Genomic DNA, 27,172 nt, shown 5'->3' with positions numbered 1-27,172 from the left:
GAGCGCAGATCCTTCCAGTACATGAACCTGACTTAGACAAGCAGCAGCTCAGCAGGCCAACACTAAGCATTACAAGTATCTTGTACAAATGTAAGCGGCACTAATTGCTGATATACTAATGGTCAGTGTCAGAGACATACAGCTGAGCTCATGAGTTTACATACATCACTGATACTGAAGTCTGAATGATTGTAATATTTAACGTCAAAGCAGCTGTTATTTATGAGCCGCAGGACAACAATAAAAGACTAAAATACACAGAGTTTTATTGTTTAAATGTTTATTATGCACAATGTTATATGTACAGTCACACTGAATATTATCTATTACTATATCTTAACAGTCATGGCCAGGAAAAGCTTATTTGATATATTTTTTATTGGAAACTGTCATCTGACAAAGGCAAATAACACACTTGACAATTATTGCTTCCACACACAAACACAAGCACACACATACACACACACACACACACACACACACACACACACACACACACAGGCTCAGCGTCTGACGAGGTGGTCTCGTATCTTGAAGCTGATGACCCCCAGCAGTACGAGTAAAGGCAGGAAGGTGTAGAGCAGGAGAAAGTCCAGAGTGTAGCGTGAAGGTGCTCCTGGGTAACCCTGATCTATAATAGTGTCACCGTTCTTTATGAAACACGCTGCTGGGTTACTGGCAGCCGCACCTGAGTCAGAGCATAAGAGTGTCAGGAAACAGCTTGAGGAGCTCTTTCTACTTGGAGAGGAATCACACCAACTTTTACACATTTCTGCATAATCAAATGGTTAATATGTTTTAAATGTCATTCAGAGGGGTTTGGTGTGAAATGCTTCATTTTACAGAAACTTGCAGAGTCAGAACTGTTCACAATGCTGGTGATAGGAACCGAATGTCTAATGGCACTCAGCGCTGAAAGCTATTATGTGAAATGGTTGTGAAAACACTGTCTGACGGTTTTGTCTGATTGTTTTCAATGTTTCAAATGAAACATATTTTTTCCAAAATTACATAAAAACATTGTCTAACATTACATATAAAATGATGAAGACCTGTCGATTCACTGTTTCTTTTTGGATTGTAAATAATATGGCTATATTTGCACTGTAGATATTACAAGAGTTCATATCATCACCACTTACACCACAATATTGTTTCCATTAACAAAAGATTTTTTTTAAATCAGTTTAAACTTTACACTTCTTCCCTATTCCACTTTTTACACCGCAACAAATTTCTCCGCAACACACCATTTCACATTTCATTTTGTTTCCATCTGAAGAACTGAATCATGCAGCAATGTTTAAAAACTGGTGGAATTCCTCTTTCAGTGTAAAATGTATTTAATTCAGGAGGAAAGGGGGACGTTTCTTACTGCAGGTGAAGTTCTTGCCATAGAATTCAGTCACAATGAGGAGCTCACAGCCGTACTTCTGGAAAGTGAGGTAACTCAGCCACTGGAACACCACTGGCATCTGCTGAGTACCCCTGTTCTCAAAAGCAGAGAAGCATGTTCTAATATATATCAATCGTAGTCAACATTCCCTAAATTGTATGCTATGGTCTGTGGTGTAGTCTAGTCTGAAATCTGCGTATGCTGTGACTAACACACATGAAAGACATAAGAGTGACTTTCGAACTTTGATATTATTGGGGTAATGGCCTTTTTTGGCTCATGCAACCAACTGACGATGGCAAAAGGCATTTTTAGATAGAAGAATTCCTAGAAGTAGTTGGTTGTTGGCAAATTGCTATGTGGCTGGCCTTTGTTTTCAATTTGTTGGTCAACTTCACTAGCAGAGGGAGTTTTATCACCATTGTTGTTCAGAACCCTTTTTTTATTCAATACTTTTCTTGCTTGTGTCAAAATTAAAGAAGGCATGATGGCTCTTTTTCTTTTCCAACACTGATATTGAAACCTTGAGTATCAGCAAATACCGATCTAATGGCCATGGTGTGGTCACGTTGAGCGGTAAACACGGTGCACCACAGGTACCACAGTAGCAGCAGTGAGAGACTTACAAACATGTTGCTAGTTGTTGTTGTGGGTTTGCGGACATGCAAATGTATTGTAGATGTGCTAATGTGTTGGGTGTGGCTGGTTGGTGGGGTTTAGTGTTTACCAAATCTGTGAGATGTGTGGTTGGAGGTGACCTACAGTGCCTCCCAGCTGCTAAGATAGTGCTGAGCGGCAGCTTCCCCTGCAGTTGTGTTAATGAAAGGGTATTCATTTGAAGTGCTATGTATCCTGTGTCTTCTTTTTCTATGCAGACACCACAATAAAGTCAAAATGAGGTATTATTAATTAGAGCACTTCATGTAAGGCATCAATAAGCTATTATGCTCAAACTACTCATTCACTTTCCAACCCAACAAGAAGAAATGCACAGTTAATTACATCTTTTGTGATGTGCTATTTCATGACAGATTTGTTACAGGACTGAATCAGATTCATTCTTCTTTCCCCTCCAATATCCAATCCAGCATTTCTGCTAATATTGGCCCAATACCACCGATACCTGTTGCCATCGCTACTCAAAGTTCCACATACAATGGTAGTAATGGCTAGTGATGTACAAATTTGATATACTATTGCTGTCAGTGCCGATGCTGAATTAAACAAATTGAAGATTAGATGTGACCCTTTCTTATTTAATACTGTTAAAAAAAAATCTTAAAAAGAATGTCAGTGTACAACTAGCTTCACTGTGGTATGTTAGCCTCTACTGTATATTCATTTTTATTTTAAATTGTATACTGACAAAAGCTGCCTTTGTCAATTGTATATTTGACTGAATATTTCTGCAATGATGATACAGTTTGCCATCTTTAAAATAACTGAACAGGCCTGTAAAGTGTGAGAGTTGTTTTCATTTGCAATTAAAAAAAAAATAAATATTGATTCACTTACATATGAATGTTTGCATTGTAATCACTGATTTTTCTAAGTTAATGAGAAACAAACAGTTCCTATCTAGTAGTTAGGATTGCATCAAAAGATGTACTGTCTAATTTAGAGATTTTTTTCCCCCAAATATGAAACATGAGCGCCTTAACAGAGCACAGGTATCAGATCCATACTTGGGAATGGCCCATACCCTGAGTTCAGATATTGAAATGAGCATAGAAAGATTGGTGTATCCCTCATAATGGCCAAATATGGAAGTCACTGTACACTTTTAAGTGGATATACACAAATCTTAGTAGATTGCTAGTGGGTGTATAGCAGAGGTGCCCAAAACTAGAAGTGTAAATCTACTACCATGCAGAGTTCAATTCCAGCTCTAATCTATCACACCTGATTCAGGAAATAAAGGGTTTCAGGCGCATATGCATATTTGAGCCAGATGTGGGAGATCTGAACTATCCAGGGTGGTATATCTCCAGGACCCCAGGACTGGTGTATAGCATACACACCACATGGCCAAAGAAATCAGACACCAGTTCTAAATAGTGAATTCAGTTCATTGAAGGTTGCTGACATGGTTAGGGTTAGATTGGCTAGAGGAGGTATAAAGCCCCCCAGCATTGGGCTGTGGAGCACTGGAGCTGTGTTCTCTCAAGTGATAGAGCTCCATTCAATACCTTTTGAGATGAGTTGGAGTGATCCAAAATTAAATGTATCACTGCCTGACCTCACTAATGCTCTTCTAACTGAATGCAATCAAGTCCAACATCTAGTGTCAAGCCTTCCCAGAAGAGCTGAAGCTGTTGCTACATCAAAGATGGGCAAGCTTTCTAATAATGCCCCTGATTTCAGAGGAAACCATGAACAGGTGTCTACAAACTTTTGGACACATTGTGTACCTATGTATATCATGTAGACTACCCTTCTGGATGTGGCATATTTAAATGGAAATTGGGAATAATTACAACATTAAAGTGTTACCTGAGGAACCCCGAGCCCACCATGATACCAGCTATGTTAAGTAAGGCCATCCCACTGTTGACCATGTTGGGGTCTTGAACAACTCCTAGGAGCACCAGTGTCAGGAGTTCACCAACAATGTGAGGCACCATGATCACAGCTGTAAAACACAAGAAGCGCCAGGGATCCGGGTTCATGCCCACTGTCCTGAGATTCACACACACACACACACACACACACACACACACACACACACACACACACACACACACACACACACACACACAGTAAAAACAGGACGTATTTTATCTTCACAGTCCTGTCTGATAGATATCCAGGATAAAGTTCAGCCCAAACTGAGTTGCATCACAAATGTACGCATCCATACATGAAACACTAACACAGCAGAAAATAGGAGTAGACTGACCAGTAGAGAAAGGAGGAGAAGATAAATACACTGATGATACTGAAGGGCAGGATGTGAATGATGTAGGCCAGGAACATCTGCCACTTCTGGTACAAGCCATCTTTACTCTCCTGATCAGCTATCGCTCTCAGAGCAGGGACTGCAGAGATCACAACAACAACACACAACAACAAACAACCTAATGTCATTAAGGTTTATTAATAAATGTTTGAAAATTAAGGATTGGAACTCCAGGAGCTTTTCTGTAAGTTTTCTATAACTTACCAGCACCAATCATACACTACATATTAATTTATTGCTTTTAAAAATAAAATAAAATGTAAGTACAGTCATGTACATTAAAATTAAAGGGGAATTCCACTGATTTTTTTTTTAATGTCTGCACATAGGAACCAGGAGCCACAATGTCCACAACATCAATATTGTCATATTATTTATTATCCAGAACCACCAGTGAACCTACATGTCTTCTGAGTTTTATATGTAATGTAAATAATGGTAAAACAGTGGTAACAGTGGTAACAGTTGTTTGGCACTATTTTGCCATGCTACTCTGCCATGAACGTATTGTTAAAAATATTAAAGCAACATCTGAGAAATCAGTCAGTGCATTTATAATCATTTCATGTAATACATTTCTTTAAGGGACCTTTTAGAGGCATTAAAGGCTCCAAATGTCTTTCTGTATTTCTGTAGAACAGAGCATTTCACATCATAACACACTGAATGTCTTTGTTTACATCTTAACAATATACCTATGCAGAAATGTTGGTGAAATTCTGCTGGTTGTTATAGTGTAAATGTAGAGGGGGTGTACAAAATAATGGAAGCACCACACTAATTACTAAGTTTTTGAGGTTCCTACTGTACAGGTGCACGCCAAACTGCTCCCCAGGCGCCGTGGACAGGGATGCCCACACCGCCCCGGGCACGTGTGCTCACTGCCTTCACTAGTGTATGTGATGTTTCACTGCACACATGGGTTAAAATGAGGAGGTGAAATTTCCAAATTTCCCCACTGTGGCACTAATAAGGATTGGTTAACTTTGTAGGTTTACAAAGTTGATTCTAACTTTCATCCCATCTGTGGCTGAAAAATTTTTTATTCACCCACAACTCCATCCATCAATGGAAAAGGACCACTATAGAACCACCACTGACCATTTATTTGTATGGTGGGCCACTCCCAGCACAGCAGCATTGCTGGGATTTTTACACACCTCAGTGTGACTGGTTGAGAATAGTCTAAAAACTTTCTAACAACAGTCGTCATGCGATGAGAAACTGATACTTATTAAGAGCTAGAGAGTGACTGACCTAAACTATGCATTAAAAGGATGAGCTACAGTCTGCAACTGTACACAAAAGTGTACCAACATGGTATATGTGTCTAATAAAGTGGAGAGTAATTGTACCCAGTGCTAGAAAACCCTGGCAATCCTGCTGTGCCTGATACAGTTGTACCAGTGCAACACTCATTAACAAGATATGACCATTTCAGTATCACTACTGAACTCGGAATAGCCATCATCCCAATAATACCTGGTCAGTACTGATCCTTCATTAATTGATAGGGTGGGGAGTGTTAATAAATTATGCAGCAACAGATACTGTAATGGTAAAGTCACACTGTGCGCATGTGGTGGATGTAACTGCTAACTGACTATTTCATGTGGTGCTTCCATTATTTTGTACACCTGCTGTTTGCATATTTATTTAATTACAGTATAACCTTTGACACCTTTACTATGCTAATATATCACCATGGACAAGAACTCTGGGATCCGAATCAGATCTACTAAGTGAAAGATTAAAATACAGTAGCACAAGCATTTTATGATAGCACTGAATGTTATCTCAGGAACTCAAGGCCAGTCTGCATTGCTGACCAGCTGAGTACTGCAGTGGATTTACTCTCTCCCTCCTTAGAGGCCAGATCTAAGTCTTATTCTCGAAGTCTTTGCCTTATCATTAATGAACAGATATAGTAAAGGAAGATAGCAAGCGAAGGGGTAGACAAGCTCTTGGTCCACAGGGAACCACGTTGACATGTATTTTACCAGCAGCCTGCTACTGTGTGAAAGCAGAAAGAGAGCTGAACAAAGTTTTGGTTGTAAAGCAGCCCTCTCAGTACTGTGATATTTATTCATTTTTAAAGGGATATGAGGTCAAAAATGAAAAGAATGTGAAAATATGCAACTCCAGGATTCAAAGTTGCTTTGATTAAAGCTTATATACAGACTGAAGGAGTAACTCACACAGGGCCACAGCATTCAGCATGCCAGTGTACGGTGAAGCACCCATGGACTGGTAGATGACACCGATTCGGTCCTGCACTGCACCTTTAGTGATGTCATTATCAAGTTTCATGACAAAGAAAGCCACAAAGAGACCAAAGATGAGATTCTGAGAGAGACGCATGAGAATGCCCATTCTGTCTCGAGACAAGTTCCTTACTGTCCTCCTAGAGAGAGAGACACACAGAGAGAGAAGGAGATGAGTGGAAAATAGGGTCAAAAGCCTTAATTAGTTGTCATCATTTGAGCTCCAGACTGCAGACCATTAGGCACAGACACATAAGGCCTTAGACGTTATTAGAGGATGAGAAAAACAGTAACACTTTACTGAAGGGCAACATTCAAAAGGTTACGCAACACCTGCACCACCTACACATGACAATACAACATGACAGCTGATAAGGGCATGATAACAAGCAAGTTGTCATAAAGGCTGCCTTTGTCAAATTTGATTTCATTTCGCCTCAGCAAGTGTTGTAACAACTGACACTTGTTGGAGTAAACCTTTGTACCACTAACGTAGCGATGTAATGAGTTTGCAAACTTTCTTTAACCCTAAAATCCATAATATCAGGGAAGCCATTAATACATCTATATCCACCAAAGAGCCCGTAACCCTTTCACCACCACTTAAAGATATGATGGTTAAAGCATCCCATCTCTACTGCTCAATTTCAGCGGTGACTTTGATATCATTAACCATAAAATTGTCATAGGAACAGTCCTAAAATGGTTCAGTTCATATATGCATGGAAGGGATTACTTTGGCAGAGTAGAAAATGTTTCTGAGAAAGTGCCAGTGACCTGTGGTGTCCTCCAGGGTTCAATTTTTGGACCGCTCTTATATAATTCACACATTGCTTCCTCTTGACCAAATACTGCAAGACTAGAGGATATCTTATCACAGCTATGCAGACAATACCCCAATCAACTTGGCCATCTCCTCAAACTACTCTTGTCCCCTATACTCACTTTTTAAGCACCTTGAATACATTACTAACTGATGGGACAACCATTTTGCAGTTAAACAAAGATCAAAGCAGTCACTAAATCAGCATTTTGTCACCTTAAAAACATCAGCAAGAATAGAGATTTTCTGACTAAAGCAGACCAGGACAAACTCATCCATGGCTTTATTTTTAGCAGGATTGATTACTGTAACGGTCTCTGAGCTGGACTCACAAAAAAGACAAACAGCTTTGATTTATTCAAAATGCAGCTCAGTCTCACTAGATTCAAACGCAGTTCTTTTCTATCATTAACATGATGTCAGTCTACAGCAGGAACTTTGTGTCCTAATAAATACTATTGCTACTATTATTTGATACACATAAGACATCATCTCTGCTGGCAATGTCAAAACCTTTAATAATCCTGGCACATCTTTTGTGTGTACATGGTTCCAGATAAGAAACAAAGCCAAGAGGCTATGCGCTATAACAACTAACATACTGTTTGTCATGAGAGACAGAGGACCAAAGTGAGATCTCCACCTGAGGAGGACGCCCAGTTTGGAGAGACAGTTGGGGGACTCTTTGTTCTTGAAGGGGATCATGGGTTTGTTGGAATGGCGACAGCTCTCCTGAATCTTCCACGTCATGTTCTGATAAATATCTGAGCTCTGATACGCTGAGGTGATTTCATGCATTCGCCTGTAGGTGGCAGCCTCTCTCTCACTGCAGCGAGTGTCCACCGACGTAAGGTCCACTGTCAGTAAGAAGAGGTGATTCAGTGTCAAATGATCATTATCAGTATATCTCTCCATTCTGAACAAACACCATAAAACCTCCCTGAGAAGTTAACTTTAGTACAATCAAGCAGGAAATGCTGTCACTAGGCTAGTCATAACACTGTTGCTAATCATACACATACCTCACTGATGCCTTTGAAAAACAATCAGACACTTTCATGATACTTTGTTTGAAGATATGAAAATGTTAATGAGAATAATGACTGACTTTACTTGTTCACTATTAGTCTGTATAAAATAAGCAGTTGATACGGGTCAACAATTGTAAGACCTCACAGTACCATAGATATCAAAGGGGTTGCAGTACTCTGGACACTCATAGCCACATCTACTGAAGAAGTCCACCATCTCCTCAGGCTGCCCACAGAACACTAACTCTCCACGGCTCATGATGGCTATAGTGCTGAAAATCTATGGGCAGAAAGGGACACTCACAACATTGCTAATTTATTGCAACCTGACCTTGCGAGTGAGTTAACTCATAAACCACTAACATTTATGACGCGGCCACATGATTACCATGGCAGCCTGATAAGAATCACGTCTAGGTTAATCACCTCTCTTGTAAATGTCATTTAGTGCAATTCAAGTGCATTTTGGGCAGCCCTGATGTTTAGCTTCTTTATACTTACTCTGAAGAGCTCTGAGCGGGGCTGGTGGATGGTCACTATGACGATGCGGTCCCTCCTGGCCAGCTCCGCCAACAGCACCACAATCTGGTTGGCCGTCATGCTGTCTAGGCCCGTGGTTGGCTCGTCCAGGAGGAGCACCTCTGAGATGACACAAGACAGAAAGTCAGAGAACACAAGGAACAAAACATGAGGAACTTTTCATAACTTAACTTTGTGGCCTCTTTAAGAAACTTAAGATGAGTCTCACCTGACTCATTAATTCGTCCAATTAATAGAACAATTAATAGAATTGTCTTTGTCCAAAGTTGGAGCCAAATTAATTGCACGATTAATTCATTTCCTGCTTGATTGGAGGAGGCAGCCAATGTGAAGCCTTTATAATTGGCCGTGCCTGTGTTTAGTTAAGAAGGGGACTAATCCTTGGTCCAGAGTCCCAGTATGCCAGTCAGGTCCGAGGAGCTAGATAAAGCACCCCCAGAGGGACCCTCATGGACCCCAGCTTAATTCCATAAACATGATAACCCTCCTGTTCACTCTTTTAATATTCTCTTTCCCTCACTTCGTCTCTGGAGGACCAGGACTGGAGTCTGTGCTTACTTGCTTCACTTTTGTGCAAAACTACATAAAACTCCTTTCATTAACAACTTGTGTGGGAACAGTATAGTTACTAACACATGATCAAATATATAGTTGTGTGCAAAAGTTCAGGTCAAATTACACATTTTGTTGATTTCCCAAGTGAAAAGAAGTGAAGACCACCTCTGCATGAAACAAACCTAAACACGCACTTGCCCTATTTCACATATTTTTTTTTCAATATGTTAAATTCACAAATAAACAATAATTGTGTTTTACAATGTGTAGAAATATATCATATTCCATTCCATAAATTTAGCTAAATTTCTGTGCAATTTATTGGTGAAAAGCTCCATTGTAGAGAAACTTAAGAAGTCAGAATTGTTCACAGTGGTGGTGATAGGAACCAGACAACCTAAGTGTTTAATGCTTCTAAAAAAACTACATCACAGAAAGTTATCAGTTGAGTGATCACAAATACTCTGCCTGATGCCTGAGACTTTGTGTCACTGTAATTTTCAGATACATTTTTGGCCTAAAATAATTTTTAAAAGCTGTTCATAGCACATGCAAAGGCATTATAAGACAAAATAATGTCTAAAGAATTTCCCATTCTGATTTACCAATATTTTACCATAACTGTGAACATTACCAATAAGAACTCAGAAGACACTGTGTGGTTCACCAGTTTGTTTGTAGAGTAAATAAACTCTACCCAACCCTCGGTTCCTATCATCACCACTGTAAAGAAATCAGAGCCAGTAAGTTTCTCTTCAATAAATGATTTCACATCAAACAACTTTGACTGTCTTTGTTTACATCTCAACCTCATTTCAACCTAATCTCTATCTGCTGAACAGGACCTATTACCATGGACAATAATTTCCCTGCACGTAGAAAAGACTATAAAACCCAATGACTCAAAATGTGTGAAATGGTACAATAGAAGCCAAAGGAAAGATGTTGAAAATTTCTGATATATACTTTTAACATTGTTGAGATTAGTGGAAGTAAAAGTGAAGCTCACTGGGGTCTTGGAGCAGCTGGCTAGCGATAGATACTCTTCTCCTCTCCCCTCCAGAGATACCAGGAAAGATTCGGCCGCCAATCACACTGCAAGCCACATGGCTTAGGCTCAGCTCCGCCATAACCGCAGCCACCTAGAAAGGAACCAGTATGTGATTTAATGCAGCTGTAATTTTAGATTCTAGATAAACAATCAATTTTGCAGTGTTATAATTGCTTAGAATGCATTATAATAATGTTGAACGAAATGTGAAAAAATCTCAAGCTATTGTCAAATTAAAAAAAAAATTAGATTTGTTTGTAGTTTTTATTGCCTGTACTACTTACACTACATGTATGCTTTTAAACAAAATTATAAAGCATTAATAATAGCTAATCATACCAAAATAATGAAATCAAATCACTAGACACTTGATGATTAATTAAATTGTTTCCTAAATCATTGTAATCAAACAGAATGAGGTATGAGGCCAGAGTTTACATCCTCCTCACTGTGGTTCTCCATGGCGCCAGTGAAGAGCTCACCTTCTTGCGGATTGCCATGGCAGAGCGCTGCCTCAGAGCCAGCTGAGCCGTGAATGTCAAGGTTTCCTCTACTGTCAGGTAGCTCAGGAGATTGTCACTCTGAGAAGCAGAGAGAAAGGGATAGTGGCCATTAGAGAAGAATGGCAGTGGAAATGCCTTCACACAAACCACCAGTAGCACATAACAGCCTCATTTTAAGCCACAGCCCAGGGGTTTGTAAAGCCATTTCCATCAAATATACACTGCACACCCATCAATTCCTGAAGATAAAAACCTTTTAGATAGTTTATTTACTATGTAGGCTGCAATCATATCACATTGGTAGCCACATAAGAAGGCTTTTGACTCTGCTTACAAATAGAAACATAAACTTGCAATTTCCGAGCTGTGAAATGCTGTTCTTCATGCTTTGATACTTGTATTCCAAGCTCAGCCTATAACTTCTCATACAGTCAAATAATCTCAAGGCTTTTCTTAAAGACTTTTCAATCATTTTACAATCCCTGGTCTTTTAGAATCCCTATAATCACTTTACAATCCTGTTATCTGAACTGTCAGAAATATCAGAAAATTAGAAATTTGTCTGAAAAAATGACCCATATCCATTCCCATATCCAAGAATATGCTTTTATTACAATAGATTTAGTCTTTGTAACTGTATCATATTGTAATATGAATGGACTTATAATCTAGAGGGGCTTCATCTTCCCATAGTCAATGCTTGGCATTGGGCACGGTGACCTTAAGATCAGATTAGAACTGCAGAACTACACTAGCAAAAGTTTGGAATCACCTTTTTTCATAATAATAATTGCTCTTATTTAATTCAGTTTTCATTCATACAGTGTGGACTGTATGTTTCATTGAAACGGTCTTTAAGGAATATCACAATGTTGTTAAATGAAAATAATTAAATAATTTCAATTAGGAGGTTTTGGATTAAAACTTCATTCTCATTATTATACAGCCTGTTTCTCAGTCACTGTAGAATCATCTACAGCTCTGGCTATCGTTCTAGATATGGCAGAAATTTCCTCAATTTCAAGATTTACTACTAATAAAATCTGTTATGTTGTTGAGTATCATAATGGAAACATTTCATATATTTATCTACAGCATTTGTTTTTTTTTAAGAATAAAAAAACATTATTATACAGTACTGTGCAAAAGTAAAAAATGAAACCAAAATATTATTTTTTCTTTTATATATATATATATATATATATATATATATATATATATATATATACACACACACACACACACACCAGCCACTTTATTAGGTACACCTAATAGGTAGTAAAAAAAGAGATTTTGGTTGGTTATTTGAGTTACTGTTGCCTTTCTATCATCTGGAGCCAGTCTGCCCCTTCTCCTCTGACCTCTCACATCAACAAGGCATTTTCGTCCACACAACTGCCGCTCACTGGATATTTTCTCTTTTTTGGACCGTTCTCTGTAAACTCTAGAGATGGTTGTGCATGAAAATCCCAGTAGATCAGCAGTTTCTGAAATACTCAGACCAGCTCGTCTGGCACCAACAACCGCGCCACGTTCAAAGTCACTTAAATCACCTTTCTTCCCCGTTCTGATGCTCGGTCTGCACTTCAGCAAGTTGTCTTGACCACCTCTACAAGACTAAATGCATTGAGTTGTGGCCATGTGATTGGCTGATTAGCTATTTGTGTTAACAAGCAACTGAACAGGTGTACCTAATAAAGTGGCCGGTGAGTAGGAAACTTTAAAAATGAGAATTAAGTCATAACAAATTTTAAATGCAGAATGCCTCATATTGCATCAGTGGAGAGCAGAACTCAAAGCATCGTTCTGTGTATAGTCTGTTTATGTTAAATAAAACATCTTTAAACACCTTCTATGAACGTCTTCTGTAATAAAATGACAGCAGGTGAAGAGAGACTGATCATAAACAGTGATTCTGCTGCAGAAAGTCTCTCACAGTGAGTTCTCAGTGTAACTTTCTGGACTGTCTGAGAGGCCATTTCAGCTTCTCTGGGTTATTAATGTCTCTATGCCCTCAACATCAGCACCTCAGATTTAGCTCCTGAGAATTAAATTAATGACTGGCTTACTTTACAGCCCTCTAGAGTCCTGAAGAGTTTATCAGTAATAATATTAGAGATTACCTTAAATGACTGCGGTCTGTCAGTGATTATTTAATTTCGCAGTGGATACACACGACTGGCTCAGAGGAAGATTATAGAGGAGTGGTGCACCTTATTTTAGCAGCGCTGAGTCCTCCAGAACCCTCACAGCTTTAACTTTATAGTGTGTGTTAAAGTTAATGGGGCTGCTCTGCAGACTTGACTTCTAGTAACCCAGACTGTTAACCTTGCCCTACTTTCTTTATCTGCCGTACACTCACAGACTGAAGGTCAGGCAGCAATATACAAACTCACAAACACACACACGTCTAATGTGTACTAACCTGAAGCACATAAGAGAAACAGTCCTGAAACTGCTCTTGCTTGAGTTTTGTTCCATTCACATACACTTCCCCAGTGAGAGTGCCGGTGTTGCCAATGCGGCCGGCGATGGCGTCCAGCAGAGTGGTCTTTCCAGAGCCTGTAGACAAACGCCAGCATTTAGCTTTAGTGCATGATATTTGTATATTTCAGAAAATAATCTTTGACGTGTAATTGCATTACAGTAATGCACTGATTTAAATATGTAAATAATTTCCATGCAAATAAATTACATCAACAATTTGGTCTTTCAGTTTTCTGGCTTCTGGCAAAAGTTGAGTTGCTACAGCACACTTTATTTATGTGGAAATTATTCAGCATTTCATTTTGAAAATTGCTTTCAAGACAGCAAGTCGGTCAACATACAGCTGCACGCAAAAATTAGAACACCTTTGTTCAAATGACATGTTTTCTTGAAAATGAATTAACACGGCCTCTACAGAGACCAAACATAATATATGACATTTTTAGTGCAATTTCCATTTATTTGCTTAATTTAACATTGGAAAAATATAATAAAAACGTATCAAATAAAAATGTGTAATAACTTTTGCACAGGCTACATTTAATGTTTTATTTACCCCCTGATATGTTACATTCAGCAAATATACAGTAATTGTGCATTAGCATGTGTAGATGTGTGTCCTCTATGGAGGAGGTGTAACTTATTTTCACTTAGAAAACCATTAAAACGTCATTTGACCAGGTATGCCAAAACTTTTGCATACATCTGTAACAGGCCTTAAACACTGTGTCGTGATTACGGAAGAGTCTGCTATTTTAATATCTGCTTTCACTTACTAGGAAGAGAGCGTACTGACTTAATAACACTCGTGTGCAAATGTCCAGTGCATGCTGCAGGTAATTTCAATCAATCAACCTTTATTTTGACTCGGAAGTACATTGAGGGCAAGCCTCATTTTCAATGTAGCCGAGCATTTACAAAAACAGGGATTGACATGACAAAGAAAATAATAACTACATTTGATCATAAATTAAAAGAAAATTTAAAATAACAGTGAATAAAAGATAAAAGTAGATAAAAAAAATAGAACTTGAGATTTAAATGGTAAGAAATTAAGATCAAAAGCAGATAAGAAATTAGTAAGGTAATAATACAATATCACAAATTAAAAAAGTAATGATAAAAAAAAAACTTAAAATAAAATGAGAGGAAATAAATAAATAAATAAAAAGAGATAAAGAACTAAGGAGAACTAACTTACTAACTTACTAACTTAATTTACTGATACAGCAGAGAAGAACAACCCAAGTTGTGCTTTTCTGAACTGATATTTTACAGTTATAAACACTTGTTAAAACCCTCACCTGAGTTCCCCAGGATGCCCATTATCTGACCGCTTTCCACATGAAACGACACCTCATTGAGAATCTGCCGAGTCCATTTTTTCCTGTAGGACTTCAGGTCCCACCAGGGCCCGATACGATCACTGACACAGAAATCGAGTTAGCAAACATCACATTTACACAAGCAGCTGTTAACAATTCACATTGGTGTACACTCACTGCCACTTTATTAGGTACAGGTTCAGCTGCTTGTTAACAATGCATTTAGGCATGTAGAGGTGGTCAAGACAACTTGCTGAAGTGCAGACCGAGCATCAGAACGGGGAAGAAAGGTGATTTAAGTGACTTTGAACGTGACGCGGTTCATTCTCTAGGGTTTACAGAGAATGGTCCAAAAAAGAGAAAATATCCAGTGAGCGGTCAGTTGTGTGGACGAAAATGCCTTGTTGATGTGAGAGGTCAGAGGAGAATGGGCAGACTGGTTCGAGATGATAGAAAGGAAACAGTAACTCAAATAATCAACCAAAATCTCTGAGGAATGTTTCCAACACCTTATCGAAAATATGACCTGAAGAATTAAGGCAGTTCTGAAGGCAAAAGGGGGTCCAACCTTTTACTAACAAGGTGTACCTCATAAAGTGGCCAGTGAGTGGATGTCTTGAATAAGTTTGTTTTACATGTGAGATTTATTACATTCTGAACAGTTCAGATTCATTATTTGTTGGTCAAATTTGTTAATAAAAAGGTTTGTTTGGTCAGACAACAATGCAGCACAAAATACAGTAGAGAAATTTAGAGAAACTGAAATATTTCATGTAAATCTGCAGCAACATTTCAACAATTCAACAAAAATGGAATTGATTTTCTATCTAAAGAAAACATTATTACAAAACTGAAATGTGATTCCTTAAATTCACAGCTCACAATTCTAAGGCTTATTATTAAGTAATTATGCTGGGTTATAGTGCTGAACATAATATAAAATAAATGTCAAAAATGCTACATAGTTAACTGTATTAGCCGTATTAGCTACATACATTATAACTAATATCACGACATAGTATGTCCTATATTGTAATAAATATGTATATACGTATATAATATAGTAGCTATATATAATTTACAGAATGAACTGTGCTTCTTAAAACACACTGTTAAAGTACAAATTTAACAAGTTTAATCCATTTTAAACTAACTAAACGATGCTAAAATTATAGGCTTAAAAACTGAAAATGAATTACAATTACAATTAATTGCAACATGTGAATAAATTATTTAAGCACTCTACTAAGACAGACTGTGTCGTATGCTTCTAGTGAAAGTTGGCAGAAAGTTTTCACTAAAAATGAACAAATTTCAAATTTTCAGTGCTTTTCAGTTCATTTTGTTTCAGACTCAGGTGCACTAGCATTAGCTCTTGGTGTAAAATTAAATTGTACTTATCTCTACACAACTTGTTTCAGACAAGCAGGAACATTCGAACGTTTGAACTTTCATTGTCATGTTGTCTATTTTGCACTGAACGTTATGAAGGCAAGACATTGTCAGAACGACTTTAAAAAGCTGTAAAGCACACTGATGCTGTCCTGTTTGCCAGACACTGAAGGGTAACGTTATTATCTGCTAATTTGAGACTGAGATCATTGCCATTAGAGCTCTCTTCTCTCTTAGCTTCTTACCTGACTGTGTAGGACACTCCACTCACACTGAGGCTACAGGGCGGCTGGCTTTGGGCAGAGCACGCTGGGTTCTCTGCGGCCATCCCTTTCATGGACAGAAACCTGAAAGACTCGCAAGATCCACTTCCCTGTTTATCAGGTTTCATCGAGTACGACCTACTCATGCTGTCTGCTGTCAGCTCATTCACCGCTGTGAATGTAATTCCACATGGACGCTCCGTCAGCCGTCCTGGACAGTTCACTTTTGTGTCTGTCTGGTGTTTCAATGCACATTGTACCAGTGAAGCTGGCATCATAAACAGAAGCGCTTATCAGTTGACCTTTGCTCAGTGAGGTATATAGAGCAGCCTCTACACTGTCCACAGCAGTTCAGCTCAGCAGACAGAGCAACAGGTGCTCCTTCAGGCTTCCAACCTGGACCACGGGGTCTTAGGGCCTCCAATTCAGCAACTCTACTAGTTCCTCTAGTCAGGCACCATGTCCAATGAGAGCAAGCTCGATTTGGAAAGCGGCCTCAGCCTACCAGCGCTGCCACCCAGGAAGGTGAGTGAGAACCAGCATGGGGAAATCAGGGTGAACAAACTGGACAGAGACAGTGTAGGACAGAGAGATAGAGAGCACAGTTCTTTCAGGACCCTGCAGGATTCTGAAAGCCTCTTTGTGTTAATTTCCTCACTATCCAGCTTCATTATCGAATCTGAGCTACTGATTATACTGCTCAGAAGAGTTTACACAGGGAGATGCTGTACAAAAAGCTCTGTATTATATAATGAGCATGCGTGTCATTATTTAAATGGACCCTGAACCAGGCGAAGATTCAACAATGTCCGCTTATCTCCTGGCATCTGATAAAATGGATACAACTTTAATCAGTTTTACTAGTGGAGAATTGGCTTAGACACATGAAGTGCCTCCCTAACAGACTCTTTGGAACTGCATGTTCTCTGTAATGCTTTGGTCAAGGTAACCACTACCATAATGAAACTGAATAAAGCACGAGAAACACTCTAAAGATTAATGAACATACAGCACTGTGCAAAAGTCTTAGGCATCCAAGGAAATTGTTCATTGTCATAGCAATGCGTTTTTGTCAGTAAAAAGAAACACCATATAACTTTAAAATACATAAAAAAGCAGCACACTAAATTTTGCTTTAGTGGAGAATTGAGGTTTTGGGTATTGGATGGTAAACTTTAAGTACTGGGCTTTCCTGAGGACAAATTTGGAAGTGGATAAACTTTTGACTTTCTTTTGACAGACAGTTACGCTGAAGGCTAAACAACTAAATACAATATCAAAATGTTCCGTATTTAGTGTGTCCACTTTTATTTTGCTTTTATTTCAGCTTCCATTCTTTTTGCAAGACTTACTTTCAGTTTTTCAAAGAAATCTGCAGGAATATTGTTCCACAACTTCAAAGTTCAGTCTTAAAAGTTGTATCTTCTATTTCTCACAATCCAACTACAAATTTGGACTCATTCGTCTAAATCCATACATCAGACGTCCAGTTTCCAGTTCCAGTCATGCATGGTTGTTAGGCGTTCCACTTTGTCCACATCTCTAATCCGTTTTTGAGCTCCAGTTTGAGCAACTCCAGTTTTTTCTTCCACTTTTTTTTTATCTGACACTGATAAATGAATAACTTGTTCGGAATGGCCTTTTTGACTAGAAAATAAATTAACAAAAGTGTGGTCTTGTAACATTAATGCCTCCTTCTCACACACAGGTCACAGACATTAGACTGTTTTCCTCACGAGAAGAAGATAGCAGCCTCTATTTTACCTACAGTGGGGGTCACAATGAGCTGGAGGTCAGGAATCTTCACTATCAGGTACCTATTCTGTTTATTTAATAAAATCATCCTCAGAAACCCCTAAACACCAGACTTGTTACTCAGTGAGTGCTAAAAAAATGAAATGTAGCTTTGTAGTTGTGAGAGTGAGGAAGTGAAGTGTGGGCCCATATACAGGTCCTTATTATTTTAAAGGGTTAACTTTTCTCAGATTTATAAACTGATTCTGAATTTGTGGTTCATCAGGTTCTTTTTTATCCCACACACACACAGAAGGCCACAAACTCTTTAGTGATGTTTTCTTGGCACTACTTAAGGTGCACAAAATGTAACATCAATCTGTGTTCGTACTCTAGGTGGACACAGCAGCTCAGATCCCCTGGTACGAAAGACTGTCTGAGTTTAAAATGCCCTGGGAGGTGCAGGGCAATAAGCAGACAGCCATCAAGGACTTGAACCTGCGAGTGCACAGCGGCCAGATGCTGGCTGTTATCGGCAGCTCGGGTAGGAATAAGTCTTAGACTAGATCAGCAACAACCTAATATGGAATTCCACAGAGCTTTTAAAATTCTGCATAATGAAATGGTTAATATGTACACAAATTCATTCCGACTGTTTTAGCATGACGTGCTCTGTTGGTGGTGGTGACAGGAACCAGATGTGACAGGAATCAGATGGTTTTGAATACACAGCCTGATGCTTGAGGCACTGTTTTCAGTAGTTTTGTTAGCAGGTTTTGGACTGAAATGTATTGTATATTATTATATTCCATGCAGGGTGTTGTAATGAAAATTAGTCCTCAAAAGAAAACTTATTTTTTCAGACATCAGAACCCCTGGCTCCTAGCACGACCACCTGAAAAGAAATTCACATTTTAACAGCAAACCACACATAATCACTTTGTTTACATCTTGTTTACATCCAACATTTGAAATATATGGTTATTTTGAAAAATGGGTGGAATTCTCTCCTAAAGGTTTTATATTCTTTCTGCATTTATTTTTATTTCCTCAAGGTCCACTTGTGAAATTTGTGTGGTCATAATTTATTTTTACATGACCATTTTTCAACCTTTCTTCATGCCTTAGATGCATTAGGTGCAGCATTTTGTTGCAGCGCTGTTAAGGCTGATAAATGTAAATGAGCTCTGTTCTGACTGGCTGCCCTGTATTGCACCTCATTCAAAAAGCAATGCAGATTGAAATATACCTTATAAATTGAACATGAAAGGGTGGAGCGAAACCGCTGTGGATATGCTGAATATATGTTGGCTGTCATGTCAACACAGAAAAGTTCTTGCAGCTTAATTTCCATCTGTTATGGACTGGGGAGTAAACAGTATAAAAAATGCAACTTTAAAAATGATCCATAATATGAGCCTTTTAAGAGGTGCTTTAATTCTTGAAGCAAAGGAAATCATTCAGCAGGGAATGGAGACAAGTTTGAGATAAGGCGTGAAAGTGATATCAGTTAAATGTAATCAGGGTGGAGGGCTCTTGGCTAAAGGGGTTTTATAAACCAGAGAGATAAGCACATCAATCTTTACTTCTTCTGGCTTCACCCTTCACAGGCTGTGGGAAAACCTCCCTGTTGGACATCATAACATGTCGGGATGAAGGTGGCACCAAGCAATCCGGAGAGGTACTGATCAATGGTAAACCCTTCACGCCTTCGCTAGTGAAGAAGAGCATCGCTCACGTCCGGCAGGATGACCGCTTGTTACCCCACCTGACTGTGCGGGAGACTCTCCTCTTTGTGGCCCAGTTGCGCCTGCCAACACACTTCTCACAGGCGCAGAAAGATCAAAGGGTAAATTACTGAAGACTTCTGAATTCCTCCCCGTCTTCTCGAACAGCATAACATGATCACATAACTTCCAGTTACGCAATCCCGCAGTAGAAGTTCAACCAACAATCCAGAATTATATACACACTCACTACCCACTTCATTAATAACGTCTTCCTTGTAGGTTCACCTCAAAAAGTCAGAAAGTTAGTCACCTATGATTGGCCGCTTACACAGCTACCAAAAATGATGTGGGAAAATATGACAAATACAAAACAAAGAAGCAGCAGATGAGAATTGTAAGTCATGGAATCCAAAGAAAGCAATAGTGTTGAGCCAGCATTTATTCTGGAAATATGCTGAAAATACATTGAGAAAAAAACACCTATTCAACCTTCCTTAGAACTATTGTACAAAAACGGTTTTTGGTGTATACTCTACAAAAAAAATAAACAAATAAATATTCAAATCATTTGTATGATTTTGTAGATGACGTATGCAGGTCTAGTGTATACTATTATTCACACACAATAAAGAAGAATTAGAATCTTACAAAGCTTTTTACAAAAGTAAGTGTACTTTTTTTTAAGTACATCTAGGAACATTTACTTTACACTTTTACTTTACAGTTACACTTTACTTGCGTCCTTTTGCGACCACTAAAAAAATTAGGTCAATATCAGCCCTGTGGTCAGAAACTGACGATCAATGAGTAGGGTGACTTACAATCTGTGCAGCAACACATGGACTTCAGCCTGTAATTTAACTTTAATACGGAGGTCCTATAAGGTAGTTGGACCTCATAAAATGGCCAGCAGGTGGAAGAGCTAGGAAGGTGTTTCCAGTAAAGTGGATGGTGAGTGTATCTCATTTTCCCAGACACAAAAGAAAGATTTATTAAGTGACAAAGTTACTGTCCCCATCAATTCACTGACTTAAAAAGTGGGTGAATTGATGGGGGAAAAACCTTTTCTTTTAAAAATGGATTTTGAAAAATTCCTGTGTTGTCCCCTTCTGTCCAGTCTGTATGTAATCTTAATGAAGCTGTCTGCACAGGTGAACGATGTCATTGCTGAACTGCGGCTAAGACAGTGTGCTAACACACGGGTAGGGAATGACTATATACGGGGGGTGTCCGGTGGGGAGAGGAGGAGGGTCAGTATCGCTGTTCAACTTCTATGGAACCCAGGTGAGTCTGAGATACATTAAGATAAAAAAAAAAGTCAGGGCAAATAAGTACAGTCATGCAATATGCTGCTTAAATTTGGGTTCAGTTGGAAAAGGAAAACAGACTGTTACCATATTTACAGTGGACTTACAGTGGTAGGCGAATGTGGCATCAGGAGTCTTGCCCAGTGACTTTCATGGCATAGCACTGGTGTCCCTGTCTGAACAGGGAATTGAACCTCCAGTCTACTGGAAAGCAATAGAGTTATCCACTATGCTATCCAGTCAATAGTTTATCTTTGAGTACAACAGCAGTTGTGCCTTCATAAATATCCATTCATGCCAATATCCCATATTGCTCATTTGTTTTCAGGCATTCTTATCCTTGATGAGCCTACATCAGGTCTTGACAGCTTCACTGCCCACAACCTGGTCATCACCCTGTCCCGCCTGGCCCGAGGGAACCGTCTGGTCCTGCTCTCGGTTCACCAGCCCCGTACAGACATCTTCCAGCTCTTTGACTTGGTGGTGCTGCTCTCTTCAGGCTCAGCTGTGTACTGTGGCCCAGCCAAAGACATGGTGTCCTACTTTACATCTCTGGGATACCCATGTCCTCGCTACTGCAATCCCTCAGATTACTATGGTGAGTGAACATGTTAAGTCCATCTCAGTTTGAACTTGTTTGGTCGAGGTGTCTGAACTGTGGTCCTCCATTACAGTGGACTTGATCAGCATTGACCGGCGCAGTCTGGAAAAAGAGGCTGCATGTCTAGAACTAGCCAGGATCTTGGCAGCCCATTTTCAGGAAAAGGTTAAGAACACCAGTGACTTCATGTGGAAGTCAGAGGAGCAAACTGTTCCAGTCTTGGAGAATACCCAAAGGTAAAGCTCTTTTACTGACCCATGTCTGAAGGGTCTTCTCATATTTGCTAACACAAAATGGCACATGTACTTTTCCTAGACGGGAAAAAAACTGGCAGCACATCATACAAGTGTTCTTTTACTGTGTTTTTGCAGGATGTCTAGCAACATCCATTCCGTATCAAATGATGAAAGCAGCATCACAGTGTCCCAACAGATGGACCGCCTGCCTGGCCCACTGCACCAGTTCTCCGTCCTGATTAAGTAAGAAATAGACAGAATGGACAGAAATAAGGCATTAAGATGGCTGCTACTACTGTTTTTAGGCCTTTTTGAGATTTTTGGCATATCCAAAATGTATCCAGATCAATTTCTGATAGCTTGGACAGCAAAAATCCACATACTTTGCGATTTTTTGCAAAGAGGATCCAAACCACATTTGGAGGTGATTTGAAATGTGATTGAAATGTGGATTTTTATAAGATGCCTCTCAGTCTGGATGCTCTGGCTGCTCAAATCAGATTTCAAAGTATTTTTGTGCATCACTTGCAACGCGATGAACAACGTCAATGTCAAATCCGATGTCAAATCCAAGATCCCCAAAGATTCATGCTTATGCCAGAGAATTTTCTAGAGTTTGGAGGGCGAGATGATGCATCCCATCTCTCCTGCATCCGCTTTGAAATCTGCATCCCTAGCGCTGCTACATAGTCACTGACGCCTACATTGTTACTTCAGCAACCCATGCAATGATGTCTGCACACACAAATCCGATCTGATTAATTCTAAATAAGAGTGTAGGCAGTCATCTCAAAAGATCTGACTTGAGAAACAAATCCGATTTGCCTGCAGTCTGAACACAGCCTTAGTTATGCAGCATGCTTTTGCCAGTTGTTATAGATAATGAACCACACAAGCGAGTCTGTTTGAGATTACACAAGTTATAACTCAGGAAATGCAGTCGGTGAGATTTAAAGTCATTCTGAGTTATTTGAATGCAAACAGTTAACTGTAGAGAAACTTTCCGATTTCAGATACAGATTTCTTTACAGTGGTTGTGTGGTAATTGGTGGGGAATAAACTGTCATACATACTAGCAACATTAGCCTCGCAGCCTCAAAAGCAAATACCATCACATGTGTCAGGTGATCAATGACATTCAGTTGCAAGGGGAAAGTTGTATAAATTAATTACCCATGCTTAGTTTCCAGCACAGGTATAACAGATGAATCTGTGCTAATCTCAAACACAAACAGTTGTATTGGTGTGATTGTTAGGAGGCAGGTGTTTAATGACTATCGTGACCTGGTGAAGTTGGTGGTCCATGGCCTGGAGGCCCTGCTGATGTCACTACTTGTTGGCTTCCTTTACTTTGGGGCGGGAGAGGAGCAGCTGTCCATGCAGGACACTGTGGCCCTGCTCTACATGATAGGAGCTCTGACGCCTTTCGCTGTGGTGCTGGATGTCATAGCTAAGTGTGAGTTACTAGCACACGTACAGATTTAAACAGTCACACTACATTCTTTTGTTATAGAATAAGACACTATTCCTTTACTTGTATGCATCCAGCATTGCTTTGTGTTGGTCATCTACAGGTCACTCAGAGAGAGCCATGCTGTACCATGAAATGGAGGACGGGATGTACTCAGTAACCTCATACTTTTTTGCCAAGGTAAACATTCCTACACCACCAGTGAACCACACCAGCAGGACTAGTTTAGATATTGACCACAAGAAGGCAGCAGAGCTCCATGTGGTTTCTGTTGCTGACTTTGTGAAAACTGTAATCTCTTTTTCGGATAAACAGGATATCATATTCTGTATTCCCTTTATCCTTAAACTCTTGTGATCATAACCCTATCTAAACACTGTGTGTTATCTCACTGTATCTCAGGTCCTGGGGGAGTTACCAGAGCACTGTGTCTTTATCCTTGTGTACGGTCTGCCGATCTACTGGCTGGCTGGCCTGAATGCTGCACCAGACCGCTTTGTGCTGAACTTCTTACTGGTATGGCTCATGGTGTACTGCAGTCGCACCATGGCTCTGTTCATAGCAGCAGCGCTGCCCACCCTACAGACCTCAGCCTTCATGGGAAACGCGCTCTTCACCGTTTTCTATTTGACTGGGGGCTTTGTCATGAGCCTGGACAACATGTGGTTGGGTAAGAGCCCATATATATATATATATATATATATATATATATATATATATATATAGAATATATATAGAAATCTCAACCGTTTAGATTTCAGCTTTCGTTCATCATCACAACAAATAAAAGCAAGTTAGTACACTCAAATACACTGGTTAATGTGCTTTAAAATGAAAGAGTTTAAGAGTTTAAAGTGAATGTACCTGTTTGTAGTTCATTAAGACTCACCGTTCCACATTAGGCCCTAATAACGCTAATACTGCTCTTCCTCTGCGAGAACCACTGGCACAGAGGCAGTTTACGAGGAACCTGGCCTCTTCCTATTTCCCAGTTATATAAAAAACAGCTGCAAAACGCCAGGGGGCGCCCGCAATCAATTCCTCGATGAAGAGGGGTGAACGGAGATAAACGGCTAAAAACGAACAGTTAAAACCGTTTCAAATCACTTGTCTAGAGCTTTCATTCATTTTTAGAAAACAGAAGGATGTATTTCAGGGTTCGGGCAGCAAGACGCTAGCAACACTGCTATTAGGCTGACGAGCGGAGCAGCTCATTGGCTGTTCGCGGTCACTGATACCATGAACGTCCATGAGGCACCATTTCAGACTCATATAACTGGAGCTCAAAATCGCTTAAAATATAACAGCGGGGTAAAAATGTTTTATGAGGCATTTATAAACCACGATTTTGCTCAAACGCTCCCTAACCCATTCACCGTGGACATGCTCGGGAGCGCCCTCTGGCGTTTGCGAAACCAGCAGTTAGGGGCTGGACCAGGGCGGGGTTAAATACGTAGCCCCGCCCACCTTCTAGCACGCACTGAGAATTTCTGAATTTCAACGGTTTTAGCGATGAGGCGGCAGCTTCATCAGCGCTGTTTAACTGAGAGGCGTTAATGAAACAGCGGTGTGTGCCATGTTCTCTGTTGATCAGTGGCCTCCTGGTTGTCCCATATCTCCTTCATGCGCTGGGGGTTTGAGGGCATGCTGCAGGTCCAGTTCCGCGGTCTCTCCTATTCACTCAGCCTGGGCAACTTCACCATCAACGTAGACGGCATGGCAGTAAGAAACCCCACACAACACACTAAAACACACACACACACAACCACAGGCCATTTCTGTAACTCCTGGCCTGTTTCTTCGTCTCGTCCCTGCCAGGTGGTGGAGGCGCTGCATATGAACCAGTTCCCGCTGTTCTCCTGCTATCTGGTGCTGATTGCTATAGTGCTGGTCTTCATGCTGCTCTACTACCTGTCCCTCAGGTTCATTAAGCAGAAGTCGTCCCAGGACTGGTGACGAAAAATACTCTGGGATAATCAGTCCACAGGCCACGTCCTCTCTGGAAGACACTTTGAGTCACTTGGGGCTACACCTGACTGCCGCTGGATGGCAGCAAAGCACTGTGTACCCCCACCCTCCTTCACAACCGGTTACAGTGCTCAGCCTCCTTTTGCTTTTCTTTTTGGCAAGCGATTAGAGCACTACTTTGGCAGATATCCATCTGCAGCTTTCACTTGCATTTTCTCTCTCTGTGTTTTTTTTCGTACAGCTTAATCTTTTTGTATACTAAGATTATTAAGCTTAACAATGCGTGTGCCTGTAAAGGTATTTTAAAAGGCCTCTGAAACGTTCAGCAAGGCACACTAGGAAAGCATGTGTGTTGTAAGAACGGGATAATGTAAGTTTTGCACTGGTGCAAAACCCTGATAAAATTTGCCAAGATTACGTTTGAAATCACAGCTAAAAGCATCGAGTATGTCTTTCACTCATCATTCAAGTATTTATCAAATATGGCCATATGCCCAAGTTTCAACACCCCCAGTGCAAGTGTTCTGTGGGTTTTCTAAAATGAGTTACATATATTTCTGCAAATCTTTGCGCACAATTTCTATTTTTATATATATATATATATATATATATATATATATATATATATATATATATATATATATATATATATATATATATATATATATATATATATATATATATATATATATATATATTTAATATCCTGTACCTTTTAAAGCATTTTTTCCCCGCACAATGTTATATTTAGCATAGAAAAAAGTTGTGCACTAAAATGTGCCCACATTCTCAGAAATCAAGGTACGAGAAGGTCACTGGGGTGGTACCTTCAGGGGTACGCGTTTGGTCAGGGAACATAACTGTACCATAATGCATTGAAATGATCATGTCTATGTTGTATTGACTCCATATCCCCCAGTCTCGTCTCCCAGGTCTTTATTTTATTGTTCTGTTTTAGAACATTAGGTTATGAAAAAGGCACATGTACATACTTTTCACCTGGAAAAACTGTAGGTACACAGTTGGACCCTAAAACCACTGCTGACCTGAGGTTATACATTTACATTATTTGTACCTTGATGAACGAAAAATAGTAGCTGCATAGTACCTTTATTCCTGACCGTGCAAGTGTTCTCTCTGTGGAGAAAATCAGCACAAAATTTAGCATATAACTACACACAACACAGGATTAGTACCCAAGATGGGATTGGTTAAATATTAGTCATTACTGAATATATGGGCGCTATTGGGGAAAAATGTATGTGGTGCCCACAAAGTGTTGGAGACAAATGAGCTGATTAAGACACCCACAAAAACCGTACCTTTCAGGGTGAGAATGCGGTCAACTGGCTGATGCCTTTAGTTAGAGAACATAACTGCCCTATATTCCATTGAGTATTTAAAGTTGCACTGGCTCTATTCACCTTGTTTTGGCTGCACTTTTGTTTTTCTACCTAAAAAAGTTCAAATGTATAAAATGTCACTTTCCCATGGAAAACGAATGCTGTGTGCCTTAAAACTTGAGGTCCATGCTGT

General features: G+C 39.6%; 2 protein-coding genes across 3 annotated transcripts; one reads left to right on the top strand and one right to left on the bottom strand.

Annotated features, from left to right (window-relative positions):
* Positions 1-263: 263 nt before the first annotated feature.
* On the bottom strand, positions 264-16,837 carry abcg5 (ATP-binding cassette, sub-family G (WHITE), member 5). The gene is made up of 13 exons (XM_017690578.2): positions 16,572-16,837; positions 14,914-15,035; positions 13,548-13,684; positions 11,102-11,200; positions 10,578-10,710; positions 8,975-9,114; positions 8,624-8,753; positions 8,086-8,299; positions 6,554-6,759; positions 4,296-4,434; positions 3,890-4,075; positions 1,376-1,488; positions 264-688 (listed from the first exon to the last, which is right to left on the bottom strand). Exons 1-13 carry the CDS (start codon positions 16,733-16,735, stop codon positions 504-506), a joined length of 1,968 nt encoding a protein of 655 aa, XP_017546067.2. The 5' UTR covers positions 16,736-16,837; the 3' UTR covers positions 264-503.
* Positions 16,838-16,921: 84 nt separating this feature from the next.
* On the top strand, positions 16,922-26,067 carry abcg8 (ATP-binding cassette, sub-family G (WHITE), member 8). 2 transcript variants are annotated; one of them, XM_017690581.2, is made up of 13 exons: positions 16,922-17,114; positions 18,298-18,402; positions 18,720-18,867; positions 19,934-20,172; positions 21,205-21,337; positions 21,689-21,958; positions 22,035-22,197; positions 22,333-22,440; positions 23,454-23,653; positions 23,772-23,848; positions 24,071-24,338; positions 25,263-25,390; positions 25,487-26,067. In XM_017690581.2, exons 1-13 carry the CDS (start codon positions 17,049-17,051, stop codon positions 25,622-25,624), a joined length of 2,043 nt encoding a protein of 680 aa, XP_017546070.1. In that variant the 5' UTR covers positions 16,922-17,048; the 3' UTR covers positions 25,625-26,067. The 2 variants fall into 2 exon arrangements, with proteins under 2 accessions (XP_017546070.1, XP_037394178.1); XM_037538281.1 differs by having other exon boundaries at positions 24,071-24,184; positions 25,487-25,627.
* The last annotated feature ends 1,105 nt before the right edge of the window (positions 26,068-27,172 follow it).

The sequence above is a fragment of the Pygocentrus nattereri genome, chromosome 5 (genome assembly GCF_015220715.1).
Source record: "Pygocentrus nattereri isolate fPygNat1 chromosome 5, fPygNat1.pri, whole genome shotgun sequence".
Classification (NCBI taxonomy): Eukaryota; Metazoa; Chordata; class Actinopteri; order Characiformes; family Serrasalmidae; genus Pygocentrus; species Pygocentrus nattereri.
The sequence above is the reverse complement of the archived record's forward strand: the minus strand, read 5'-3'. Positions and strand labels throughout refer to the sequence as shown.